The sequence below is a fragment of the Patiria miniata genome, unplaced genomic scaffold (assembly GCF_015706575.1).
Source record: "Patiria miniata isolate m_02_andy unplaced genomic scaffold, ASM1570657v1 HiC_scaffold_1, whole genome shotgun sequence".
NCBI lineage: Eukaryota > Metazoa > Echinodermata > Asteroidea > Valvatida > Asterinidae > Patiria > Patiria miniata.
This window is the reverse complement of record NW_024037047.1, coordinates 27720690-27743945: the sequence shown is the minus strand read 5'-3', so window position 1 is coordinate 27743945 and position 23256 is coordinate 27720690. Positions and strand designations below refer to the sequence as shown.

The 23256-nt window shown below is 39.1% G+C and overlaps 1 protein-coding gene and 1 pseudogene across 6 annotated transcripts in view; one reads left to right on the top strand and one right to left on the bottom strand.

Annotated features, from left to right (window-relative positions):
- Nucleotides 1-14749, bottom strand: part of LOC119727444 — a 39695-nt gene extending 24946 nt beyond the window's left edge. For 3 of the 6 annotated variants that reach the window (XM_038199360.1, XM_038199326.1, XM_038199347.1), the window contains exons 1-2: nt 8274-8405; nt 3428-3612 (exon numbers count right to left, since the gene is read on the bottom strand). In XM_038199360.1, the coding sequence (XP_038055288.1) occupies nt 3428-3581 (154 nt within the window). In that variant the 5' untranslated portion in view covers nt 3582-3612; nt 8274-8405. Of the gene's footprint in view, nt 1-3427; nt 3613-6267; nt 6495-8273; nt 8407-14468 lie in introns of those variants that run through there. The other 3 variants (XM_038199343.1, XM_038199352.1, XM_038199334.1) reach the window with 3 other exon arrangements.
- Nucleotides 8675-17394, top strand: LOC119727438 (annotated as a pseudogene).
- Nucleotides 17395-23256: the final 5862 nt, after the last annotated feature.

The window sequence follows — 23256 nt, the reverse complement described above, 5'->3', positions numbered from 1 at the left end:
TGGACAAGCTTATGTGACTACTTCCTTAATCTATGTTGCCCTGATTTAGCTGTCCTAAATATGAACCTTAAAAATGCAAAACGTTTTTCAAATCTTCCAGGTAAATTACCACAATTTTACAAAGAGATAATACTCTGCTGGCAGAAACTGAACAAACAAAAGAAAATGCAAGCAGATTTATCCCGAACTGAGATAAAGACACAAATACTTTGGGGTATTCAACACATAAAGTATAACGACAAACCTCTGTTCTTCAGAAATTGGATCAAATCCAATATCATTTATGTAATGACATTTTGAATGAAAAGGGCAAACTCTCCATCAGGTATGTGAGTGGTAAACTAATTAGCAAACAGAACTGGCTAGTTGAAATGTATATACTAAAGAAGGCCCTACCCAAAGAATGGTTGACAAAACTCTTAAATAACGATAACATTCTAACTGAAAGGCATGTTCATATCAGTGAAAAACTTGGTAAGTTGGAAAATATAAACACAAAAAAAAAGTAGAAGATTTTACTTGAGTATAAAAGTAAAACACCTGTCGCACAAGAGCGTTGGAACGAAATATTGCAGACTGAAGGACTCAATTGGAATTCAGTGTGGAAACAAAAAGTTATGAATGTAAAAGAAGCCAAATTAAGGAATTTTAACTTCAAGTTAATACACTGCCTTGTGCCAACCAAATACTTACTGTATAAATGGAAAATCAAAGATAGCCCACTATGCAGCCTGTGTAATACCGTAGATGATTATGAACACGTATTTATTTCTTATGCATACACAGTTAAATTTTGGAATCAATTTATTAAGTATTATCAATCAGTAACAAAGCATTGTTATAACTTTCCATCAATGTCAGATTTAGTACTAAACCCGGACTTTGACCTTGAAACAAATTTGATTACTACAATAGCAATGTATTCTATATTAAAGGTTAGACTGAAAGCATACCAGAACAATACGTGGAATAGCACTTTTTACATTTTTTTGATGGAATGTACAAAAATGTAAGTGCCCCTTTCTTAAAGCTATTAGATCATATTTAATTTAGAATAATACAGGTGTGTATTTTGTTGTAATGTAAAGCGGAATAATAAAAAATATAAAAAATAATAAAAAACCATCACCGCACCTCGCTCTGTCAAGCCCCCTAGGACCATCTTCAAGTGGAATGACGTGGATGAATCCAAGCTGAAAAAATCTGTCCTCGAGCTTAAGACCGAATTCATGCAGTCATCTCCAGAAACCAGAACAGTTGAGGCAAATTGGAGTATTTTTAGGGACAGGCTGAAAACTAACGAATTAGTACCACAAAAACCAGTCCAGGGACATTCTAGACCCTCATGGCTCACTACTGTCCTAATCCGTTGCTGCAGGAAGAAAGAGCGCAGCTATGTGAAGGCAGTAACAAGCGGTCTACATTCAAACTTTTGCAAAAGCAAGTGAACAGCGAAATCCGAAGGGCTAAACGCACACATTTACAAGAAACTACATCTACAGGTAACCCCCAGAAATGTTGGCGCTACATAAACAGCACTCGTAAAGACAACACAGGGGTTCAGATTCTAAAACTCAACGGGAAAAATATCACATCTGACCAAGAAAAAGCTGAAACCCTACAAGATTAATTCTGTAGTGTTTTCAGCAGGGATGACACCGATGTGCAGCCAGTTCTACCACCGAGTCCCTACCCAGACTTGACAAACATCACCGTGTCTGTTAGAGGAGTCCTCAAGTTACTGACGTCGCTCAACTTGAAACTAGCTGCCAATGAAGTTGCCCCAGTACTCGCATTCATATTCAACAATCACTTGACCTGGGTTCCCTTCCATCTGACTGGAAGAAAGCCAACGTAACACCCATTTTTAAGAAAGGCTCTCGTGCAGACCCGGCAAACTACAGACCTGTGTCGTTGACCTCTGTTTGCTTTAAGTTATTAGAGCACATCATTGATAGCCAATAAATGAAACACCTCCAGGAACACGACATCCTGAACGAAAATCGGCATGCTTTTCGTAAAGGCCTGTCCTGCAAATCCCAACTCGTAACAAATCACCACAGACATGGCAGTACTTGACTTCTCCAAAGCATTCGACATAGTTTCTCATCAAAAACTGGTCCAAACATTAGACTACTACGGGATAAGGGGAAAAACACAGAGATGGATCAGGGAATTCTTAACCAACAGGTCACAAAGAGTTGTGGTAAATGGAAAATCTTTGAAATGGCAAAGTGTCGACAGTGGCATACCACAAGGCACCGTGCTTGGCCCCCACCTGTTTTTACTTTTCATCAACAACATCGGCAAATCGGTGACTGGCACAACTCGCCTTTTCGCTGACGACTGCCTGTTATATCGGAAGATCTGCTCATCAACTGATGAACTGATGTTCCAAAAAGACCTGGACAACTTGGCTCACTGGGTGCAAACCTGGGGAATGAAATTTAACTCCAGCAAATGTAACATCATGTGAATCTCCGGGAAGCGGGCCCCCGGCAAAACTAACGACACCATGTTAGGATCCAACCTCGTAGAGAAAACCAACATGACATATTTGGGAATAATCATTCAGAATAACCTAAGTTGGAATCACCAAGCAGCACATGCCACTTCCAAAGCAAGTCGTATATTGAACTTCATCAAAATAAATTTTCATTCTGCATCCAGATCAGTCAAAGAAAAGCTGTACTTAGCAGTAGTCAGACCACACCTAGAATATGGCAGCATTGCTTGGAACCCTCACATAGCTAATAACATAACATTCCTGGAAAAAGTGCAACTGATGAGGGCTGCTCATTTCGTAATGCGAGATTGTTCCAGACTGAGCAGTGTGACCAACATGTTGACAACCCTAGGCTGGTCTTCACTGGAAGAGAGAAGGAAAATTAACGAACTTACCTACTTACCTACTAAAATAATACACAACATAGTTCACATTAACTCATCATCCATAGTCCCCAAACCAGCACCAGCTCGTAGAATTCACAACTACCAGTTCACAGAAATTGCAGCAAAGACAGACATCTATATGCAGTCATTCCTACCCAGAACTATCCGGAAATGGAACAAGCTCCCTCAAGACACCATAGACGCCCCAAACCACAACACCTTTACGGATTTAATTTAGTTCCACTTCCCCAAGGCCTCCTTGCTAGACTTCCACATGGAGTATTCAGGATAACCACCAAGTACCAAGTACCAAGTAAAGGTGCAATTTTTTTTATGAAATTGAACCCTCATTCCCCCAATTTAAAAAACTTACCTGGAAAGCAACTAAACTATTTTGCAGCAAAATTAATTTCACTGGGTTAAAGTGTTAAGTTTCCAATAAGCAAGAATGGACAAAATCACATGAATGGGATTACACTTAGCTGACCTGGCAAAGGAGCAAACGTCTTCACCAAGTAAAAGAATAACAAGTCACCTTTGGATTTGTCCTCCTCATCTTCATTGGGAATGGCATCCATAGTGATGGCCACATCTGTTGGCATCTTGACAACATCACCCTCTGTAACTGTGGTTGACGTTACCTCCCCAGTTGGGACATCATCAGAAGTTGGTCCCTGCTTCTCATCCATTTTGGTGTTATTACGTTGGACCAAAAACACACTGGAAATATAAAGAAACTGCACATAAAGCAGTTGTATTTGAAGTTGAAATCACAACGTGCACCTGAAAATAGTATGGTAACCATATCGTGTACATGTCTCTACATGTATGCAGTGCGATGTATATGTGGATACCATACCAGTATGAGATTCGAGCTGTAAATGTCGCCACAACACGGCTGCGACGCGACGGTTCTATCTGAAAAGCCACCAAAATCATCATTGTTTCCTCATATTTTAGCCAGTGTAGTTCTGTTTCAAGTCGATCCTCTGCTTTGTGATGACTGCTGCATGGTATTTAGGTGAGTTTAATCTCAACTAGGTTTGGATCAGGGAAAAGGACAATTTCAGTTGAGGCAATTTTTCATGGCCTCCGTCATTTTCTGACTGCTGGGGAAAAAATAGTTGGGGAAGAATTCCATACATTTTGCATGCACATCACTAATATTTCCCCACAGTGACCTATCAGCCATCAGAAACGGATGACATGTTTAAAAGTCAAATTTAGCAGGGAAAATATTGAAACGTTAACGAAGAAAACACTTCAAATTTTTCAGACCAGTCTCTTAGGGTTTGTGCACCGGGTGTCAAGTGATGTCCAGGTGTGGAACTCTTTCCAATAGTTGTCCAAACATTTGGGACTCTCAATACTGTCTATGAGAGTCCCAAATTTTAAGGTATTGAAAACTTGCAATACAAGATGGAGATGAGAAACTCCAGCTCCAATGCTCATCACGAATTTGACATGTAGAGCTGGAGGCACATCTAGTTTTTGTCCAGCAGTTGAAAATTGGCGGAGGCCTTGAAATTTGGCAAATACTAAAGTTTTCCCTTTTCCCCTATTATCCAAACCCAGATGAGATTAAGCTTACTTCACACCATGCAGCAATCATTTACGAAGCATTTGGTCGACTTGAAACAGAATTATGCTTTCTAAGTAAGAGTTGAGGCTTTGCATGGTGGAGATACTAAATAATGAAAGGTTTGCAGAAACACCATGGGAGAATAATTTCTCAACTAAGAGAATGGTTCTGAAAAGCACCAGAGGTATCAACTCGATGTTCCGGTCAGTATGCTCTGACTGTCTTCAGGAGAGACATTTCATTATTTATGCTTTATACTAAAATATGAAAAAAATTATGATTTTGGTGGCTTTTCTACCTTGTATACTGCATTGGGGCTGCTATTGATGACATGTATACATTCTTATGTTGTTTTCAGAAGAAAAATAAGATATGGCTTGATATAGACCCATGAACGTGGCTATATACATGTACATACATGTATGCACTCAATATTTTGTTATTGCTGCCAAGAAGTTTAAGTGATCATTTAAAGCTACAGTCCATCATTTGCAGCTATCCAAAACTATATTTAGTGTTGAATAACTACTTGGTTGAAAGATAGTAAGGGCCCGGGACAAAAACTCCCTGTGAAATTATTTGTTCTGGCATGCTGTCATTGGGAAGAAATCAATGAAAGAAGGCCTTTCCAACGATGCATCTAAAGGCACATGGTTGGAAATTTCCGTTAGTAGTTCCTTTTTTTAGTTGGCGAAGTGCGCGCAAGCGTTGACACGATGCACACGCTCGCGCGGTTGTTGAAATTCATCAGATCAGTGCGTGACATTGCGTAGCTGCAATTAGCTCAGTGAGAACGTGTCTCCAACACTGAATTCAGGCCAAATTCAAAACAAGATTCAGCATCTTTTGATTTGAAATCGAAATCCTAGGATGTTGTTTTACTCGAAATGTAGGCCTACAGCTGAAGCTGAGCTGAAACTTCACCAAATTAGTTGTTCAGTACCCTTCTTTAGATTTTGAGCGTGTTTGTTGCTTCAAACGAATAAAATACACAATTTACAAATGATGGACTGTACCCTTTAGAGAATATTTTGAAACTTTTATTTTGTTTTCTTTAAGTACATTTTGGGGGGGGGGGGTGGGGTGGTCTTTTTTTGTAAACAGAAGGATTATTGCTGCCAAGAAGTGTTAGTTATTACTTCAAGAATATTTGGAAACTTTTTTTATAATGCTTCAGTGCCCGATGCGCATTCTGTGTGCACCAGTAGCAAGGTAGCAAGTTCAAAGCTTATGATGTTCTCATCCAGAGCTTTTAACAGAGACAAAATAAGAGAAAGCAAATTTAAAGATTTACTTTCTCTAAATTTACTTTTTTTCAGTTGTGTCTTTACATAATCATTAATCTCATATTTTTAACAAACAGTCGTTTCTTGACCTTTTTGTATAGTTACCTGGGAAAGATTTCCATATACGAAGTTCACTCAACACCCTGTGTACAAACCCTATGAGATTGGACTGAAAAACTTTAAGTGTTTTCTAAGAAAATGCTTGTATTTTTTCACTGCTCAAATTGACTTTGATGATATGAAATTGCTATCTGGGGGCTTGTTAGTCAATACAGAGGAAAATTAGTGAACTTCGTATATGGAAATCTTTCCGTTACCTGAATGTTCTTTGAAATATGGAAATAAATGTTGAGATGAATAGGAGAGAGTAACCATTTCATCTTCACATATGGTGACTGTCAAAGTATTTCCTGCATTCGTTTTCTTGCGAAGTCTAATAACCAAAATTAAAACACATATTGCAAGAGCAGTCTGTGCTTTTAATTGATTCAGTACGACTTGACTTACACGTAATGGAACGAGACGTCTTTATTGAAGGTACGAGTTGTCCAAGGTACGAGTTGGCATAATGATGTCACATTAAATGTATGAGTTGTCCAAGGTACGAGTTGCCCAAGGTACCAGATGACCTGTTTCCTTGCACATTGGAACAGCAATACTGGGTGATTTGGCAATAAATAGTTAATGCGGTACCCGCTGCTAAAGTTCAAATCGAACCGGCCAACAGATCCCGTTAGCTCGGTGGTCGAGTGGTAAGACACCTGCACTAGAAAGCACTGGACATCGTGGGTTCGAGTCCCACCGGCTTGATTTTTCCCAACTTTCACTCGGGAGGTAACAGACTGAGTATACAGTGTTTATACGTCGGTGAAGGGCAAAACCTAATTTGATCAATTCGAAAAGTTTACATTATCTTAAAGAAACCTAAAGGTTTTTTTTTTTTGGCCAGAGGTAAACTTTTGAAATCACTAAATCCGACTTTTTGCCATAGGTAAACTTTCGAAATCACCGACTATGACTTTTTGAAGTGACATCATCATCGATTCATGATGGACTGCAGACAAGCAATCGTTTCTCGGGCAGCGCAATGGTTCATCAGAAAACCGCAGGATCATCCGTAAAATCAAAAATAAAATAGCAAGAAATACACAGTTTGGTATGGAAATATATTTAGAGTGTAAAAATTCAGTTCGGTAATATTTGCAAGTAAGTCTCTTATGCCGTTGAAAAATGGCAATGTTGATTTTCGTCATTGATTAAGGTCTATAGGTCAGTCGAACTGCAACAATGTCACCGTGTACGGACGGCCACATTGGCCGGTCAGCACGGCACAGGAACCGTGTCACTTTGCAGTTTGCACAGTTGGCTAGGTTTACCATACGTACCGACCCATGAACCTGGCAATGTGAATAATTTTTACGAAAAATGCGTACCGAAGTTCCAGCGTTCCTTTCAGTAGAGCTAGGAAAATATTGAAGTATTAACTGAGAAAAACAAAAATTTTCAGACCAGTCTCATAGGGTTTGTGCACAGGGTGGCAAGTGATGGCCATATACAGTGTATGGGAATCTTTCCTTTGATGTTAATTGGGAAAGATTCCCATACCTGGCCATCATTTGTCACACTGTGCGCAAACCCTATGGGACTGCTCTGAAAATTTGTGTTTTCTCGGTAAAAATTCAAAATTTGACACTGCTAATTTTAGACTTTTTAGGACAAAATATCACTTTCAGATGGCTGATTTAGGTCATTTAGGGAAAAATTACGGCGATCATGAAGTGTAGGGCCCCTGTTTTGTTTTGATCATATTGGAGTCAAAAATGTTTTTTTATATTGCTCAAAAATCACCTTTACAATCAAAGCAGTTTTCCTCAATTATAATGACACCCGTTTTGCAATTTTGAACGGATTTTTGGGATAGAAACCACGATTTTTGTGCCTTGCGATTCAGCGCGCCTAGCCCCATAAATGTGGCCTATTTACTGGACTGCCTCCGTAAACATAGGCTAATCAGAAAGTGCTGCCTTTTTCAGATGTCTAATTTTTGTGAAATTTCATGTTGAAATTTTGATACGCAAACGTGTAAAAATGAATCTGGAAATTTCACGAAAAATATACATCTGAAAAAGGCAGCACTTTCTGATTAGCCTGTAAAGAGGGTGAGTATGCTTCTAAAGCAAAAAAAACCCTACAAACTAAGCCTAAATGTGAAAATCAAAATTTGGCAAAGTCGACACGATTTTTGTACATGTATGTGGATGTGTGGCCTATGTTTACGGAGGCAGTCCAGTAAATAGGCCACATTTATGGGGCTACAGCGCGCCGTGCGTGGCTATGGATGCCACGCTATACAATACACGCACTGACGCAGTACGGCAGTACGTCTATGGCCACTTCTTGCAGTACGTTTCACTAAATACAATAATGCAGATTTCACCAATAGCTAATATAAACAACCAAATTAATGTTACCATTTATTAAATGGTTAAATAAAATTAGTAATACTGACGTACCAGTAATAAGAAAGTAGCAAAGGTAACAACAGGTACAGTTTCGGCCACTCGGAAGACAGCGCCGTACAGTCGCGTGTTTATGTTGTTGAATGCTGCCCTCATGTGTCGTTCGATGGGCATGCAAGCTCTTTCGAAACATCGGCCTCCATCGCAGTTCACAACTGCTTCAGGTTCATATACTGAACTAGCATCCTTCTTTTTTTTAACGAGACGCATACGTCTCCCGTAACGGAAGCCCAATAATACCTATTTGTCTATTCTTATTTGACAACTGACGCTTTCTGAGTAGCTGTGTGGAAATTTCATAATCTTCAAATAATTATAGTAGACAAAGCCGCATCTGGGAATGAATCGAATTTTCAGAAACCCTTTAAACCCATGTTTTCTTTTTTTCTGGAGGGCGCTGTTTACGCTGAACATGGGGATCAATGTTTTTGAGTTTTTCCCCTTGAATCCCCCCCCCCCCCGAATTTATGTGATTATTGAAGACAAAGGAGTTATTGAAAATGGCTATCAATGTGGTAGGTACCCAAGAGATTGTGGAAAATTGTTTGGTAATCCTTACTTTTAGGACACCTCTATTTTTTACGAGTTCTGTTCAAAACTGACTTTTGCAGATGACTGTCCAGTACCAATTGACTTTTGCAGGCTAAAGCAGTCTTTTTTTCTTCATATAAACTCATGTTAGTTGTTAGCCCCATAAATGTGGCCTATTTACTGGACTGCCTCCGTAAACATAGGCCACACGTCCACATGTACAAAAACGTGTCCACTTTGCCAAATTTTGATTTTCACATTTAGACTGACTTTATAGGTTTTTTTTGCTTTAATTAGAAGCATTCTCACCCTATAGGCTAATCAGAAAGTGCTGCCTTTTTCAGAAGTCCATTTTTCGTGAAATTTCCAGATACATTTGCACACGTTTGCGTATCAAAATTTCAACATGAAATTTCACAAAAATTAGACATCTGAAAAAGGCAGCACTTTCTGATTAGCCTATATAGAGGGTGAGAATGCTTCTAAAGCAAAAAAACCCTACAAAGTAAGCCAAAATGTGAAAATCAAAATTTGGCAAAGTCGACACGTTTTTCGTACATGTGGATGTGTGGCCTATGTTTACGGAGGCAGTCCAGTAAATAGGCCACATTTATGGGGCTAGTTAGTTGTAGTTTTGAAAGCACTTTCAAAAAAATGTGACTTTCCTACCTTTTTTCACAGTCAGACATGCATGTTGTAGTTCTAACACGCGTGAAAGCCCTACATAATGAAAGCCCGATGCTGATTGGCTGCTAAAAAAAATAATTAAGATGTTTATTTTTTGTCAGCCAATCAGCATCGAGCTTTCATTGCATCGAGCTTTCACGTTTGCCATCTTGGTTTTTGAGTCTGTTTTCTGGTTGTCATCGTCATCTTTTACCCCTCAATTTCCCTCTAAAATCAAAGCCCTGCCCTCTTTCCACAAACTTAAACCGGGAAAAGTTCCGTACTCGGACGCCAATTTATCTGCTGCCAAACATATTAAGTGTCATTTAGTCAGCTGTTTTGGTGAGTCTTTCCCTTCCTATATAGGAACGGGGTCCTAAAAGTAAGGATTACCAATTGTTTATATTCTTTAGTTGGACACCTCGTCGCAAAAGTAATTTTAAGAAAGCAAAATGTAAAATTGTCCAGTTTCCGGACACTTCACAATGAATATTGAATGGCTGCTGCTACGGTATTTGGTTACTCCTAGAACTATGATGCTCCGCGTGAACGGAGCCGCATAGACACAGAACCCCACAAAATGGTTAATTGCAGCACAATCCCTCATGACATATCGTCAGTCCACCAAAAACGACCAGGATATGTTTTGACGCACTCGCATTCAATTTGCGTTGGACAACACGCGCTATCTGCCTCAATTATGGTGAGTCGAGGATACTCGTGTAAGTTGCGCCTATCAAACATCGGTGGATTCTGTCGGTTTTTAGGCCAAAATGATGAAAAATATGCCCTTTCCGCACTGAGCCAACCTGACACTAGAAACGTGCACAAAGATAATGATCGATCACTGATTTTCGGTTCGCTCGGAGCACGCTGCGGGGGAGCGGTACTTGCACTTGTACGCATGAGCGTATCATTTGCTTGCGGCGTGCTCCGAGCGAACAGAAAATCATCAATCAATCAAATCTGCGTACACGTTTCAAGAGTCAGGTTGGCTCAGTGCGGAAAGGGCATATTTTTTCATCATTATGGCCTAAAAACCGACAGAATCCAGCGATGTTTGATAGGTGCAACTTACGTGCGTATGTCATGAGGTATTGTATGGAGTTTATGGGCAAATTGTGCAGCGGTTCTGTAGAAAATGTCTATGTTTTGATGAACGTTTTTGTACTTAGTTGGTGTGTTGTAGTAGCAAACAATTTTGCGAGGTTCTCTGTCCATGAGGCTTCGCTACGCGGAGCATCATAGTTCTAGGAGTGACTGCTAGGGTAGTACTCAGTACTCCCTACTATTCTACATCACTTCCTTGTGTTGGTTCAGAATCAGAGGTGTTGGAAAGAATGTTGCAACCTGATGCTGCTTTTTCCCTCATATATCATCTCAATGAAGGTCAGTCATTGCAAAAATGATAAAACATGAATCTGGGACTGAGAAACATTTCCAATTTTGTTAGGAAATACTGAATTTTGTTTGACTCTCCATAGACTTTGTACACAACCGCTGAAGTAGCGTCAGGTTGCAACATTCTTTCCGAGGTGACTGTTGGCTCCCAACGAAAGCCTTCTAAAACCTCTTCCACCGCCTCAAAAGAGATCCCATCTGCGAGTGGTTTCTTTGTTAAATGTTTTATGCCTGGTTTTTATGAACTACCACTTTGAAAACTTATTCATTCATTAATTAGACATAGGCATTTGCCCGTGGTCTCCTCTTCAAATTATACACAGTTGGGATCACTGGCGCCGCTCCCACCACAGCCCGTCTTTCCAGTGCTGCTGCTTTCAGTTCGTTGGTGTCACACCCAGACCATTCAGGGATGTTGTCCACCCAGCGCATCTTTGGCCGGCCCACGGAGTGACGACATCCCACTGACATCCCATCCACAACAGCTGCCGCCATGCCGCCATGCCGGACCACATGGCCCAACCATGCTGCCTTTCGTTCCATCACAGTGCTATTGCTGAAGCACCACCGGTCGACGATCATCTCTATCAGTCTTTCATTTGTCACATGATCTTGCCACTTGATGTTGAGCAGGTGACGCCAAATGGTTCGGCCAAAACTGTCTAGGCGTTTGACGCCAGCTGCCTTCAACGACAGGGTGGTGGCACCATACAGTACCCTTGATATGACTAGGGCCCGAGCAAGCTGTACCTTTACCTCAAGGCTGACGCGGGGAGAGCGCAGATACTTGCACTGCCGAAGAGTGGATCTGCCCATACCTAACCGCATCCGAACCTCCTTGCTGTCCTTGTTGAAAACTGCTTTGAAGATTTGGATTTGAGTAGAAAATGAGATTTTCTACTGATTTTATTGACGTAGCCGTTTTATACATTCACATTTTTTTTTTTACATCATACATGTTTACTTGACAGTTTTTCTCATGTTTTTTTTTTCGCAACTATAGGCGCATCCATCAGTGCGGATGAAAGGCGCTGAGGCAGACTGGACACCCATACAATGCACAGACAGGGAGTGTAGCCACTCCTTGATGAAGGCTCCGCATCTGCACTGTCCATTCTGCTCCCAGGACAGTCTCTTCACTGATGAGATTCTCCTCAAGGCGCACTACAGGGTCAAGCACGTGGATAAAGGCATCAACTTTGGGGGTGAGTTTGCATTTGGGAACAAGACCAAGCGCTTGCATACATGTGACTGGATCCCAAGAAATATGTTTTAGGTTAAGCCAAAGGACAATGTTTTTCACTTTCTCTTCACAGGTCATGCTACAAGATGACTTTTAAGGTCCATGTGAGTTGAATGCAACACTTGTCTAAGTGACAAGCCTGCCGAGTGCAGCAAGATCCATCAGGTCAAAAGTCTGAAGGCCAAATTGCCTCTGAGTCTGTGGTCCTCGAACGCATCAGGATACAACTGAGGCATTGTTCAATGGGATTAGCTCTCATTGTTTCAGAACTGGCTGTTAATGCACTGGTGTTGATAGCTGAAATGCAGCAAAGTGCACCAGACTTTTCCACCTGATGCACTGTGCTGCATGTGGCAGAGGGTTAATTAAGATAAGTTGAAGGCAGTGGACAGCAGGACAAGATAGTGGCATTTGTTGAAGTTTTATGAAATTGACAGATACCTGGGCTGGTTATTCTTAGCAGATACCAGTGTTTGATAGACTCAATTGTCACAGGCCATGCCCAAGCGCCGGCTGTGTCTCAGGAAAAACTTTGCATCCGGCCTGCCTGAACAAGAGTCCTAACTCAGGTCAATAGCTTACTTGTGCCTGTTACAGCAAGAGAACCATATAAAAAGATCCACTGTTCATGTTTTGTCAAAGTGCATATAGCTGTCAGCTTTTGTCAAAATTGCCAAACCAATCCTCTACTGTATCCCTCCCCAGGTCTTAAAATATTGCGGTGATGTAGATCCTGCATCGTCCACGGCATCATTCACGAGCAGAAATACTTCAAGGGTGCCCACTCGCACTGCTACCACTGTCACAACGGGTTCAGCAGGAGGGACAAGGCTATGAAGCACTACCAGCAACACTTCCGTAATCCAGAGACCACAATACAGATAGTTATTACTCGGGTACAGTATGTCATGGTCAATTTTACAATCATGTACTTCATTTTATCCCAGTGGGCACATCAGACTGCACGTACAATACATGTAAACCACAATTCATAAATACCTATGGCAGTTTATCCATTCCTATTGGTCGAGAAGCTGCTATGTGGCCGGTCTTAAACGGATGATAAAGACATGGCTGGCTGGTCTTGAACTCTTTTCCAGTCTCACTTTAAATTTTGGCTCCTATGAAATCCAGTGCCTCTTTCCATTTTATTGGTCCTCACGTAGGCATGCGCAATGCTACCAGTGAGTCAGTATTTCATAGTCCTAAAATTCACAACGCAACGCCCCAGGTGCGTTTTGCATGACATCGCGCAGTATGTGCGACGCGTGTGCCTATCTCCAAAAAAGGAGATGTTAACATCTTACTCGCGAGCTGGACACTCCATTATTTAGCTATAGAGGGGTGTTAAAAAAACATGAAGTGAACTTGTTGAGCAAAATCAGGTTTTTTTACCAAAAGGTTTGGATTTTTTTGACCGAATAGGTATTTATGAATGGGAATAAATATGTGCTTGGTCGGTATTTAAGTTTAAGACCGCTTGGAGTCTGGGTCCTGATAAATACCATCGCCTTCGACTCCAAGCGGTTTTAAACAGAGTGATTAAAGGGAATGTACATCATTGGCTTTTGCTGTAATTTTCAGAAATGAACTATTTGAGGGGTAGGTATTATAGATCGAATATTGTTACACTGACATTTTGAAGTTTTGAGTTCGAAAAGGTTGGAAAAACCAAGAAAAACAAAAATGTTCAAGTAGTCTGGTTCCCTGACTCCACAAAAGATAAAATGGATCAATTTATTGATGGTGGAAAATTGTAAGGCAAGGGAACCAGTCTAGCTGGCCTGCACCCGTTCATGAACATGTAACCAATAGCAAACAAAATTTGGACTGAAAAAATGGTAAATTTGGAGCAGTAGTTGAAAAATGGTTAGGTTTTTCCAACGCTGATCGGCCGACCACCGTTGGAAATGTGTACAAAAATACAATTTTCTTGAAAATGACTTCACACCAGGTGCCATAATTTTACAAGATGCTTGAGACTGTCATTTACCAACATCCTAGTAAGGTATTTCGTAAAAACTTGGTAGTTTTATTTTTCGATGTTTGCAAATGTTGTATATTCCCTTTAAGACCTTCCAAGCATACTTTTATTCCCTTTAAACTGCATCAACAGTGATAAGCTATTAAACATTGGCACAGGTGGGTAAACTACCATGGTTCACTCAGAAAATGTTGTAAATTCCTGATGCTTGAATTCCGGAGCTCATTGGACTTATTTATAGCTTTAAAGACTCTCTGAAATAAATTTCACAATCAAACATTTGACTCAAGTATTTATTCTTTTGTGAATGATTAGAGACACCTTTTTTGCTCAAACTGTTTGAAAATGCACTTATTTTTTTAACCTTCGCAGTTTCAGTGCTGTTTCAAGACAACTGAGTATGCCGTTGCTGTAATGTAATGGTCCCCTTTGAAACAATGAAATAAATTTAATCAGTTGAAATTGATGTACCTTGTGAGCAGGTATGGTGGTTTACAAGGATTTTGGTGGATTTTATCAAATGCCAACACTTAGGGTCTTTTAAAATAATTAAGTTTGAACTTTAATTTTTCCTTGTACATTTGCGGTGTAAATTGAATCTTTTGCAACCCTGCAGGTTTTGTCTCATTTTATCATCGTCAACCACTTCACTTCACCATTTTACCCAGTATGTCAACTAGATCTTCACCACATACACTGACCCAGCACCCAACAGTGCCAGCCTGGTAACACACCTCATAGTCCCCCAGTCACAGCAGCCATCGGAGACAGACACATCATCCCCGGGGCTATGAGCAGACTGATGGGCAGCAGCCGCAAATCGAGTACCAGTATGCCTGCATCAATGATCCGAGCCAGAGCACTGCCAATGGGGAAGGTAAGATGGTAAGAATATTAACCCTGACCCTGCAAGAATCCTTCAGCATCTACGCAGAGGTTAAGGTGGATAATGCCACCAGCAGTGAAGGATAATTAGAAGAAGCTGACCAAAAAGCCAAGGGGCAGGCATTTGATGCAAGGAAGAACTCTTCCCCCCCCCCAAACCCCCCCCCCCCCCCCCCCCACTTTGTATTCAATTGATATATCGTGAATCCATATGGAAGAAGGGAATGGGTAGACAACAGCATGTTTAATACAGTTGTCTTCACTCCTGCACTTGTTTGGTCAATAAAATAAATAAAACAACAACCAAAAGTTCAGCATTTTTTTAGGGGGTTGGGGTGGATGAGGGCCAATATTGACAGTGGATTTTACAAATTGAAATTACAAGGTGCAAAGGGTGTGCCATTGGCGTTATTTAAGTTGATTGAATTTTGGAGGATTCAGGAAAAAAAAAAATCTAATAAGTCAGGGTGGCAGTACATTTTGAGAGCTGACTTCAACAATTAATGAAATATTGGCATTTGTCCTTCACCTTGCCCACCTAATGTTAGGAATACGGTTTGAAAAAGTGAGTGATTGCTTGCACCCAGTTACAAGGAATTACATGTTCTTGACACACTGCATCACTTTGGACTTTCTTGCCTGTATCCTGTTTTTACCGCTACATATCATCTGTCCCATTCAAGCGCAACATATATGTCGACCTTTCTACTCCATAAACTCCTCCCATCATTTCCCCTCTTTGTGTAGCCCACACCTGGAGTGACCTTTTGATGACCGACTTTCATTATTACAGGAATCATTATCCAGGATAATTACTCAACCTTTCCCTCTCGTAAACAGTTGTCCTTATTGAAATACCAGACGAAGGAAGCAAAGAGGATTTGGAGGACGAGACTTGCTACACAGAGCACAACTTGTCGCTGCTGCTGCAGGAGAAGGAAAGTCTGGAGAAGACTCTTGAGGAGGAGCAGACCACATTGGCCCAGACAGAGCACAGGATGAAAGGCACTATAGAAAGGCTTCGTACAAAGGTGAGTGGGCATTCCATCTGGTCTTGGTCTAAGAATGAGTTTGGATCTTGTTCCCTGAGTGCAACAGGTACCAAGGGCGTCAATCGCTTCTCAAAAGTGGGAGGGGGGACATACCTTGATCAGAACTAATGCAGGCACACTAATGCGACTGCGTTCTTTCAGTGGTCAGATTTCTGTTAGGATGCCAGCTGTCATGGCTGTGGGCGATCATGGTGTGCACTGTTGTTGTCATTGCTCTACATTTTCTACACGTTCTACGTTGTTCTATGCGCTGACGCTGCTTATGATAAATGCAGACAAACCGTTGCACACATTTTGTACACAAGCTCAGATGTGTAGTTTATCCTTGTGTAGAGGATTCGTGGTTTCACTCATACTCTCGTTGCACTAAATAACTGGGCAACAACACATGTGCCTTCTTAAGCATTCATGCTCCAACTGCACACATCATAAAGTGCATAAATGTCAGACTTTGGTGTGCGTTGTCATGGTTGTGATTGGTTACACATCATGGGGCAGAGCCTAATGGATTGGTCTATTAAAATTCCATCTGTAAGCAAATAATTTCTCTGCCCATCCTGCTTGCTCTCCAGGTTGGGTATTTGTCCAACACAAACACGTCACTCAATCAGCAGCTGTCCATGATTCACAAGTCCAGTTTGAAACGTCTAACCAACGACAGCGAGAACCAGTCCATTTTGCAAGAGTTACTGCAACACATATCTGAGCAGCACACCCAGCTGTTGCACCACCATCTAGCACAGCTACGGCTGTACGCTCAGGCCTGCGCATTATCCAAATCAGCCCCCGAGGAATCTGCAGCTGAATCTACAGTCTTGGTACCATACCTTGCTGACCAATCACAGGACATCTCACACATGTCCATGATGTCGTCCTCGGAGGGCACCCTTGGGAACATGGAGCAGACAGTTGTCATGACGATAACGTCTGAGGAGGATTCGGAGCCGCTCGGCAACACCGTGGATAACCCCGGAGATACTGTGGGACATGACTCCTTGACTTTGGATATAAAGGACGTTCACTTGTCACCAAATGACATTCTGTACCTACTGACAAGCGAGGGACTGTCACCAAGACATGCCACCTCTGAGTCGGGTCACGTTTATCAATCAGGTAGAACTCATTCACATCACAACACAGGCTGTGATGTCACGCAACAGGATTTTCACAAGAACAAAAGTTGAAAATTGATTCTTTCCAACAGCATGCCAAAAATATTCTGCCCCGATGGCTTTGACAAAAGAACGTTTGAAGACAAATGTCAAATGAGGGGCCACTATTAAAACGTGGGAGAACTAACAGCCTGAAAGCCACTTAACTAAATAAAACCGGACATATTTTGTAAACAGTGTACACTCAGTGTTGTCTTAGGGCTTAGTTGGGGGGGGGGGACTTGAACTAATGAGTTGAGTCTTCATGGAAGTTTGTCTTACCTGAATGAAAAATTTTACAAAAGCAACTGGCCTTGGTCTCTCCTATCTTTTCGAGTTCTCGATGGGCAATCCCGAATCCGCTCAGTGAATGGGCGTCGTTGTAGGCCCAAACAGATCCACGTAGGTCCTCAAACACTTTATATCTATTACTTAAACATATACGATGCAATTATGATTAACATTGAAACATTTGGTCGTATGTATTAAAACTAGCATTTGCTTCTTTTTTTTTATTACGTATTTTTCAGCATAACTTTTATTTGCATGAATAAAAATGAGAGCAAATGCTTTCACTATTTGCTTCAAGCTAAAAGTATTTGCTTTTTTACTTTTTGGCTTTTGCTAGACTAGAAGTGTGGACTGGTTTCAAACTTGAAAAAATATAAAGTTTCAATTGACCTCAAAATTAATAAAATTTTAAAATCTAAAACTCCAACTGTGGGACTTGAACCAGCAACCTTCAGAAGTTCAGATTTAGGGTCATCAGTCCGTATTACTTGATTAAGCACAACTTCACACTATTTTGTGGTTAGAAAATTAACTAAAGTTTCAATTGACCTAAAAAGTAGTAAAATTTTGAAATCTAAAATTCCCAGCGTGGGAATGAACCTGCAACCTTTAGATTTAGAGTCAGCAGTCTGAACAGCTGCACTAAGCATAATTTCATGCTTTTTAGTGGTTACGGAATTAACTATAACGTTTCAATTTACCCAAAAAGAAATAAAATTTTAAAATCTAAAATTTCCACCCTTGATTTGAACCCACAACCTTCAGATTTAGAGTCAGCAGTCCGTACCATTGGACTAAGCCTAATTTCACACTTTTTAGTGGTTACGAAATTAACTATGAAGTTTAAATTTACCCCAAAAGACATAAAATTTTAAAATCTAAAACTTCCACCCTGGATTTGAACCCACAACCTTCAGATTTCGAGTCAACAGTCAATACCATTGGACTAAGCATAATTTCACACTTTTTAGTGGTTACGAAATTAACTATCAAATTTATATTTACCAAAAAAGAAATACATTTTAAAATCTAAAATTTCCACCCTGAATTTGAACCCACAACCTTCAGATTTCGAGTCAGCAGTCCGTACCATTGGACTAAGCATAATTTCACACTTTTTAGTGGTTACGAAATTAACTATGAAGTTTAAATTTACCCAAAACGAAATAAAATTTTAAAATCTATAATTTCCCCCCTGGATTTGAACCCACAACCTTCAGATTTCGAGTCAACAGTCCATACCATTGGACTAAGCATAATTTCACACTTTTTAGTGGTTACGAAATTAACTATCAAATTTAAATTTACCAAAAAAGAAATAAATTTTAAAATCTAAAATTTCCACCCTGGATTTGAACCCACAACCTTCAGATTTCGAGTCAGCAGTCCGTACCATTGGACTAAGCATAATTTCACACTTTTTAGTGGTTACGAAATTAACTATGAAGTTTAAATTTACCCAAAAAGACATAAAATTTTAAAATCTAAAACTTCCACCCTGGATTTGAACCCGCAACCTTCAGATTTCGAGTCAGCAGTCCATACCATTGGACTAAGCATAATTTCACACATTTTAGTGGTTACGAAATTAACTATCAAGTTTCAATTTACCCCAAAAGAAATAAAATTTTAAAATCTATAATTTCCCCCCTGGATTTGAACCCACAACCTTCAGATTTCGAGTCAACAGTCCATACCATTGGACTAAGCATAATTTCACACTTTTTAGTGGTTATGAAATTAACTATGAAGTTTAAATTTACCCAAAAAGACATAACATTTTAAAATCTAAAACTTCCACCCTGGATTTGAACCCACAACCTTCAGATTTCGAGTCAGCAGTCCGTACCATTGGACTAAGCCTAATTTCACAATTTTTAAAGGTTACGAAATAACTATCAAGTTTCAATTTACCCAAAAAGAAATACATTTTAAAATCTAAAATTTCCACCCTGGATTTGAACCCACAACCTTCAGATTTTGAGTAAGCAGTCCATACCATTGGACTAAGCATAATTTCACACTTTTTAGTGGTTACAAAATTAACTATGAAGTTTAAATTTACCCAAAAAGAAATAAATTTTAAAATTTGAAATTTCCACCCTGGATTTGAACCCGCAACCTTCAGATTTCGAGTCAACAGTCCATACCATTGGACTAAGCATAATTTCCCACTTTTTAGTGGTTACGGAATTAACTATAAAGTTTCAATTTACCCAAAAAGAAATAAAATTTTAAAATCTATAATTTCCACCCTTGATTTGAACCCACAACCTTCAGATTTCGAGTCAACAGTCCATACCATTGGACTAAGCATAATTTCACACTTTTTAGTGGTTACGAAATTAATTATCAAATTTAAATTTACCCCAAAAGAAATACATTTTAAAATCTAAAATTTCCACCCTGGATTTGAACCCACAACCTTCAGATTTCGAGTCAGCAGTCCATACCATTGGACTAAGCATAATTTCACACTTTTTAGTGGTTACGAAATAAACTATCAAATTGAAATTCACCAAAAAAGAAATACATTTTAAAATCTAAAATTTCCACCCTGGATTTGAACCCACAACCTTCAGATTTCGAGTCAGCAGTCCATACCATTGGACTAAGCATAATTTCACACTTTTTAGTGGTTACGAAATTAACTATCAAATTGAAATTCACCAAAAAAGAAATACATTTTAAAATCTAAAATGTCCACCCTGGATTTGAACCCGCAACCTTCAGATTTAGAGTCAGCAGTCCATACCATTGGACTAAGCATAATTTCACACTTTTTAGTGGTTACGAAATTAACTATCAAGTTTCAATTTACCCAAAAAGACATAAAATTTTAAAATCCAAAACTTCCACCCTGGATTTGAACCCACAACCTTCAGATTTCGAGTCAGCAGTCCATACCATTGGACTAAGCATAATTTCACACTTTTTAGTGGTTACGAAATTAACTATCAAATTTAAATTCACCAAAAAAGAAATACATTTTAAAATCTAAAATTTCCACCCTGGCTTTGAACCCGCAACCTTCAGATTTAGAGTCAGCAGTCCATACCATTGGACTAATTGTAATTTCACAATTTTTAAAGGTTATGAAATTAACTATCAAGTTTCAATTTACCCAAAAAGAAAAAAACATTTAAAATCTAAAATTTAAAGCCTGGATTTGAACCCACAACCTTGAGATTTCGAGTCAGCAGTCCGTACCATTGGACTAAGCATCATTTCATACTTTTCAGTGGTTACGAAATTAACTATCAAATTTAAATTTACCAAAAAAGAAATAAATTTTAAAATTTGAAATTTCCACCCTGGATTTGAACCCACAACCTTCAGATTTCGAGTCAGCAGTCCGTACCATTGGACTAAGCATAATTTCACACTTAGTGGTTACGAAATTAACTATGAAGTTTAAATTTACCCCAAAAGACATAAAATTTTAAAATCTAAAACTTCCACCCTGGATTTGAACCCACAACCTTCAGATTTCGAGTCAGCAGTCCGTACCATTGGACTAAGCCTAATTTCACAATTTTTAAAAGTTACGAAATAACTATCAAGTTTCAATTTACCCAAAAAGAAATAAATTTTAAAATCTAAAATTTCCACCCTGGATTTGAACCCACAACCTTCAGATTTCGAGTAAGCAGTCCATACCATTGGACTAAGCATAATTTCACACTTTTCAGTGGTTACGAAATTAACTATGAAGTTTAAATTTACCCAAAAAGACATAAAATTTTGAAATCTAAAACTTCCACCCTGGATTTGAACCCGCAACCTTTAGATTTCGAGTCAACAGTCCGTACCATTGGACTAAGCATAATTTCACACTTTTTAGTGGTTACGGAATTAACTATAAAGTTTCAATTTACCCCAAAAGAAATAAAATTTTAAAATCTATAATTTCCCCCCTGGATTTGAACCCACAACCTTCAGATTTCGAGTCAGCAGTCCATACCATTGGACTAAACATAATTTCACACTTTTTAGTGGTTACGAAATTAACTATGAAGTTTAAATTTACCCAAAAAGACATAACATTTTAAAATCTAAAACTTCCACCCTGGATTTGAACCCGCAACCTTCAGATTTCGAGTCAACAGTCCATACCATTGGACTAAGCATAATTTCCCCCTTTTTAGTGGTTACGGAATTAACTTTGAAGTTTAAATTTACCCAAAAAGACATAACATTTTAAAATCTAAAACTTCCACCCTGGATTTGAACCCACAACCTTCAGATTTCGAGTCAGCAGTCCGTACCATTGGACTAAGCCTAATTTCACAATTTTTAAAGGTTACGAAATAACTATCAAGTTTCAATTTACCCAAAAAGAAATACATTTTAAAATCTAAAATTTCCACCCTGGATTTGAACCCACAACCTTCAGATTTCGAGTAAGCAGTCCATACATTGGACTAAGCATAATTTCACACTTTTTAGTGGTTACGAAATTAACTATGAAGTATAAATTTACCCCAAAAGACATAAAATTTAAAAATCTAAAACTTCCACCCTGGATTTGAACCCGCAACCTTCAGATTTCGAGTCAACAGTCTGTACCATTGGACTAAGCATCATTTTACACTTTTTAGTGGTTACGGAATTAACTATAAAGTTTCAATTTACCCAAAAAGACATAACATTTTAAAATCTAAAACTTCCACCCTGGATTTGAACCCGCAACCTTCAGATTTCGAGTCAACAGTCCATACCATTGGAATAAGCATAATTTCCACTTTTTAGTGGTTACGGAATTAACTATCAAGTTTCTATTTACCAAAAAAGAAATAAATATTAAAATCTAAAATTTCCACCCTGGATTTGACAACACAACCTTCAGATTTCGAGTCAGCAGTCCGTACCATTGGACTAAGCATAATTTCACACTTTTTAGTGGTTACGAAATTAACTATGAAGTTTAAATTTACCCAAAAAGACATAACATTTTAAAATCTAAAACTTCCACACTGGATTTGAACCCACAACCTTCAGATTTCGAGTCAGCAGTCCATACCATTGGACTTAGCATAATTTCACACATTTTAGTGGTTACGAAATTAACTATCAAGTTTCAATTTACCCAAAAAGAAATAAAATTTTAAAATCTATAATTTCCCCCTGGATTTGAACCCACAACCTTCAGATTTCGAGTCTACAGTCCATACCATTGGACAAAGCATAATTTCACACTTTTTAGTGGTTACGAAATTAACTATCAAATTTAAATTCACCCACAAAGAAATAAATTTTAAAATCTAAAATTTCCACCCTGGATTTGAACCCACAACCTTCAGATTTCGAGTCAGCAGTCCGTACCATTGGACTAAGCATAATTTCACACTTTTTAGTGGTTACGAAATTAACTATGAAGTTTAAATTTACCCAAAAAGACATAAAATTTTAAAATCTAAAACTTCCACCCTGGATTTGAACCCACAACCTTCAGATTTCGGGTCAGCAGTCCGTACCATTGGACTAAGCCTAATTTCACACATTTTAGTGGTTACGAAATTAACTATCAAGTTTCAATTTACCCAAAAAGAAATAAAATTTTAAAATCTATAATTTCCCCCCTGGATTTGAACCCACAACCTTCAGATTTCGAGTCAACAGTCCATACCATTGGACTAAGCATAATTTCACACTTTTTAGTGGTTACGAAATTAACTATGAAGTTCAAATTTACCCCAAAAGACATAAAATTTTAAAATCTAAAACTTCCACTCTGGATTTGAACCCACAACCTTCAGATTTCGGGTCAGCA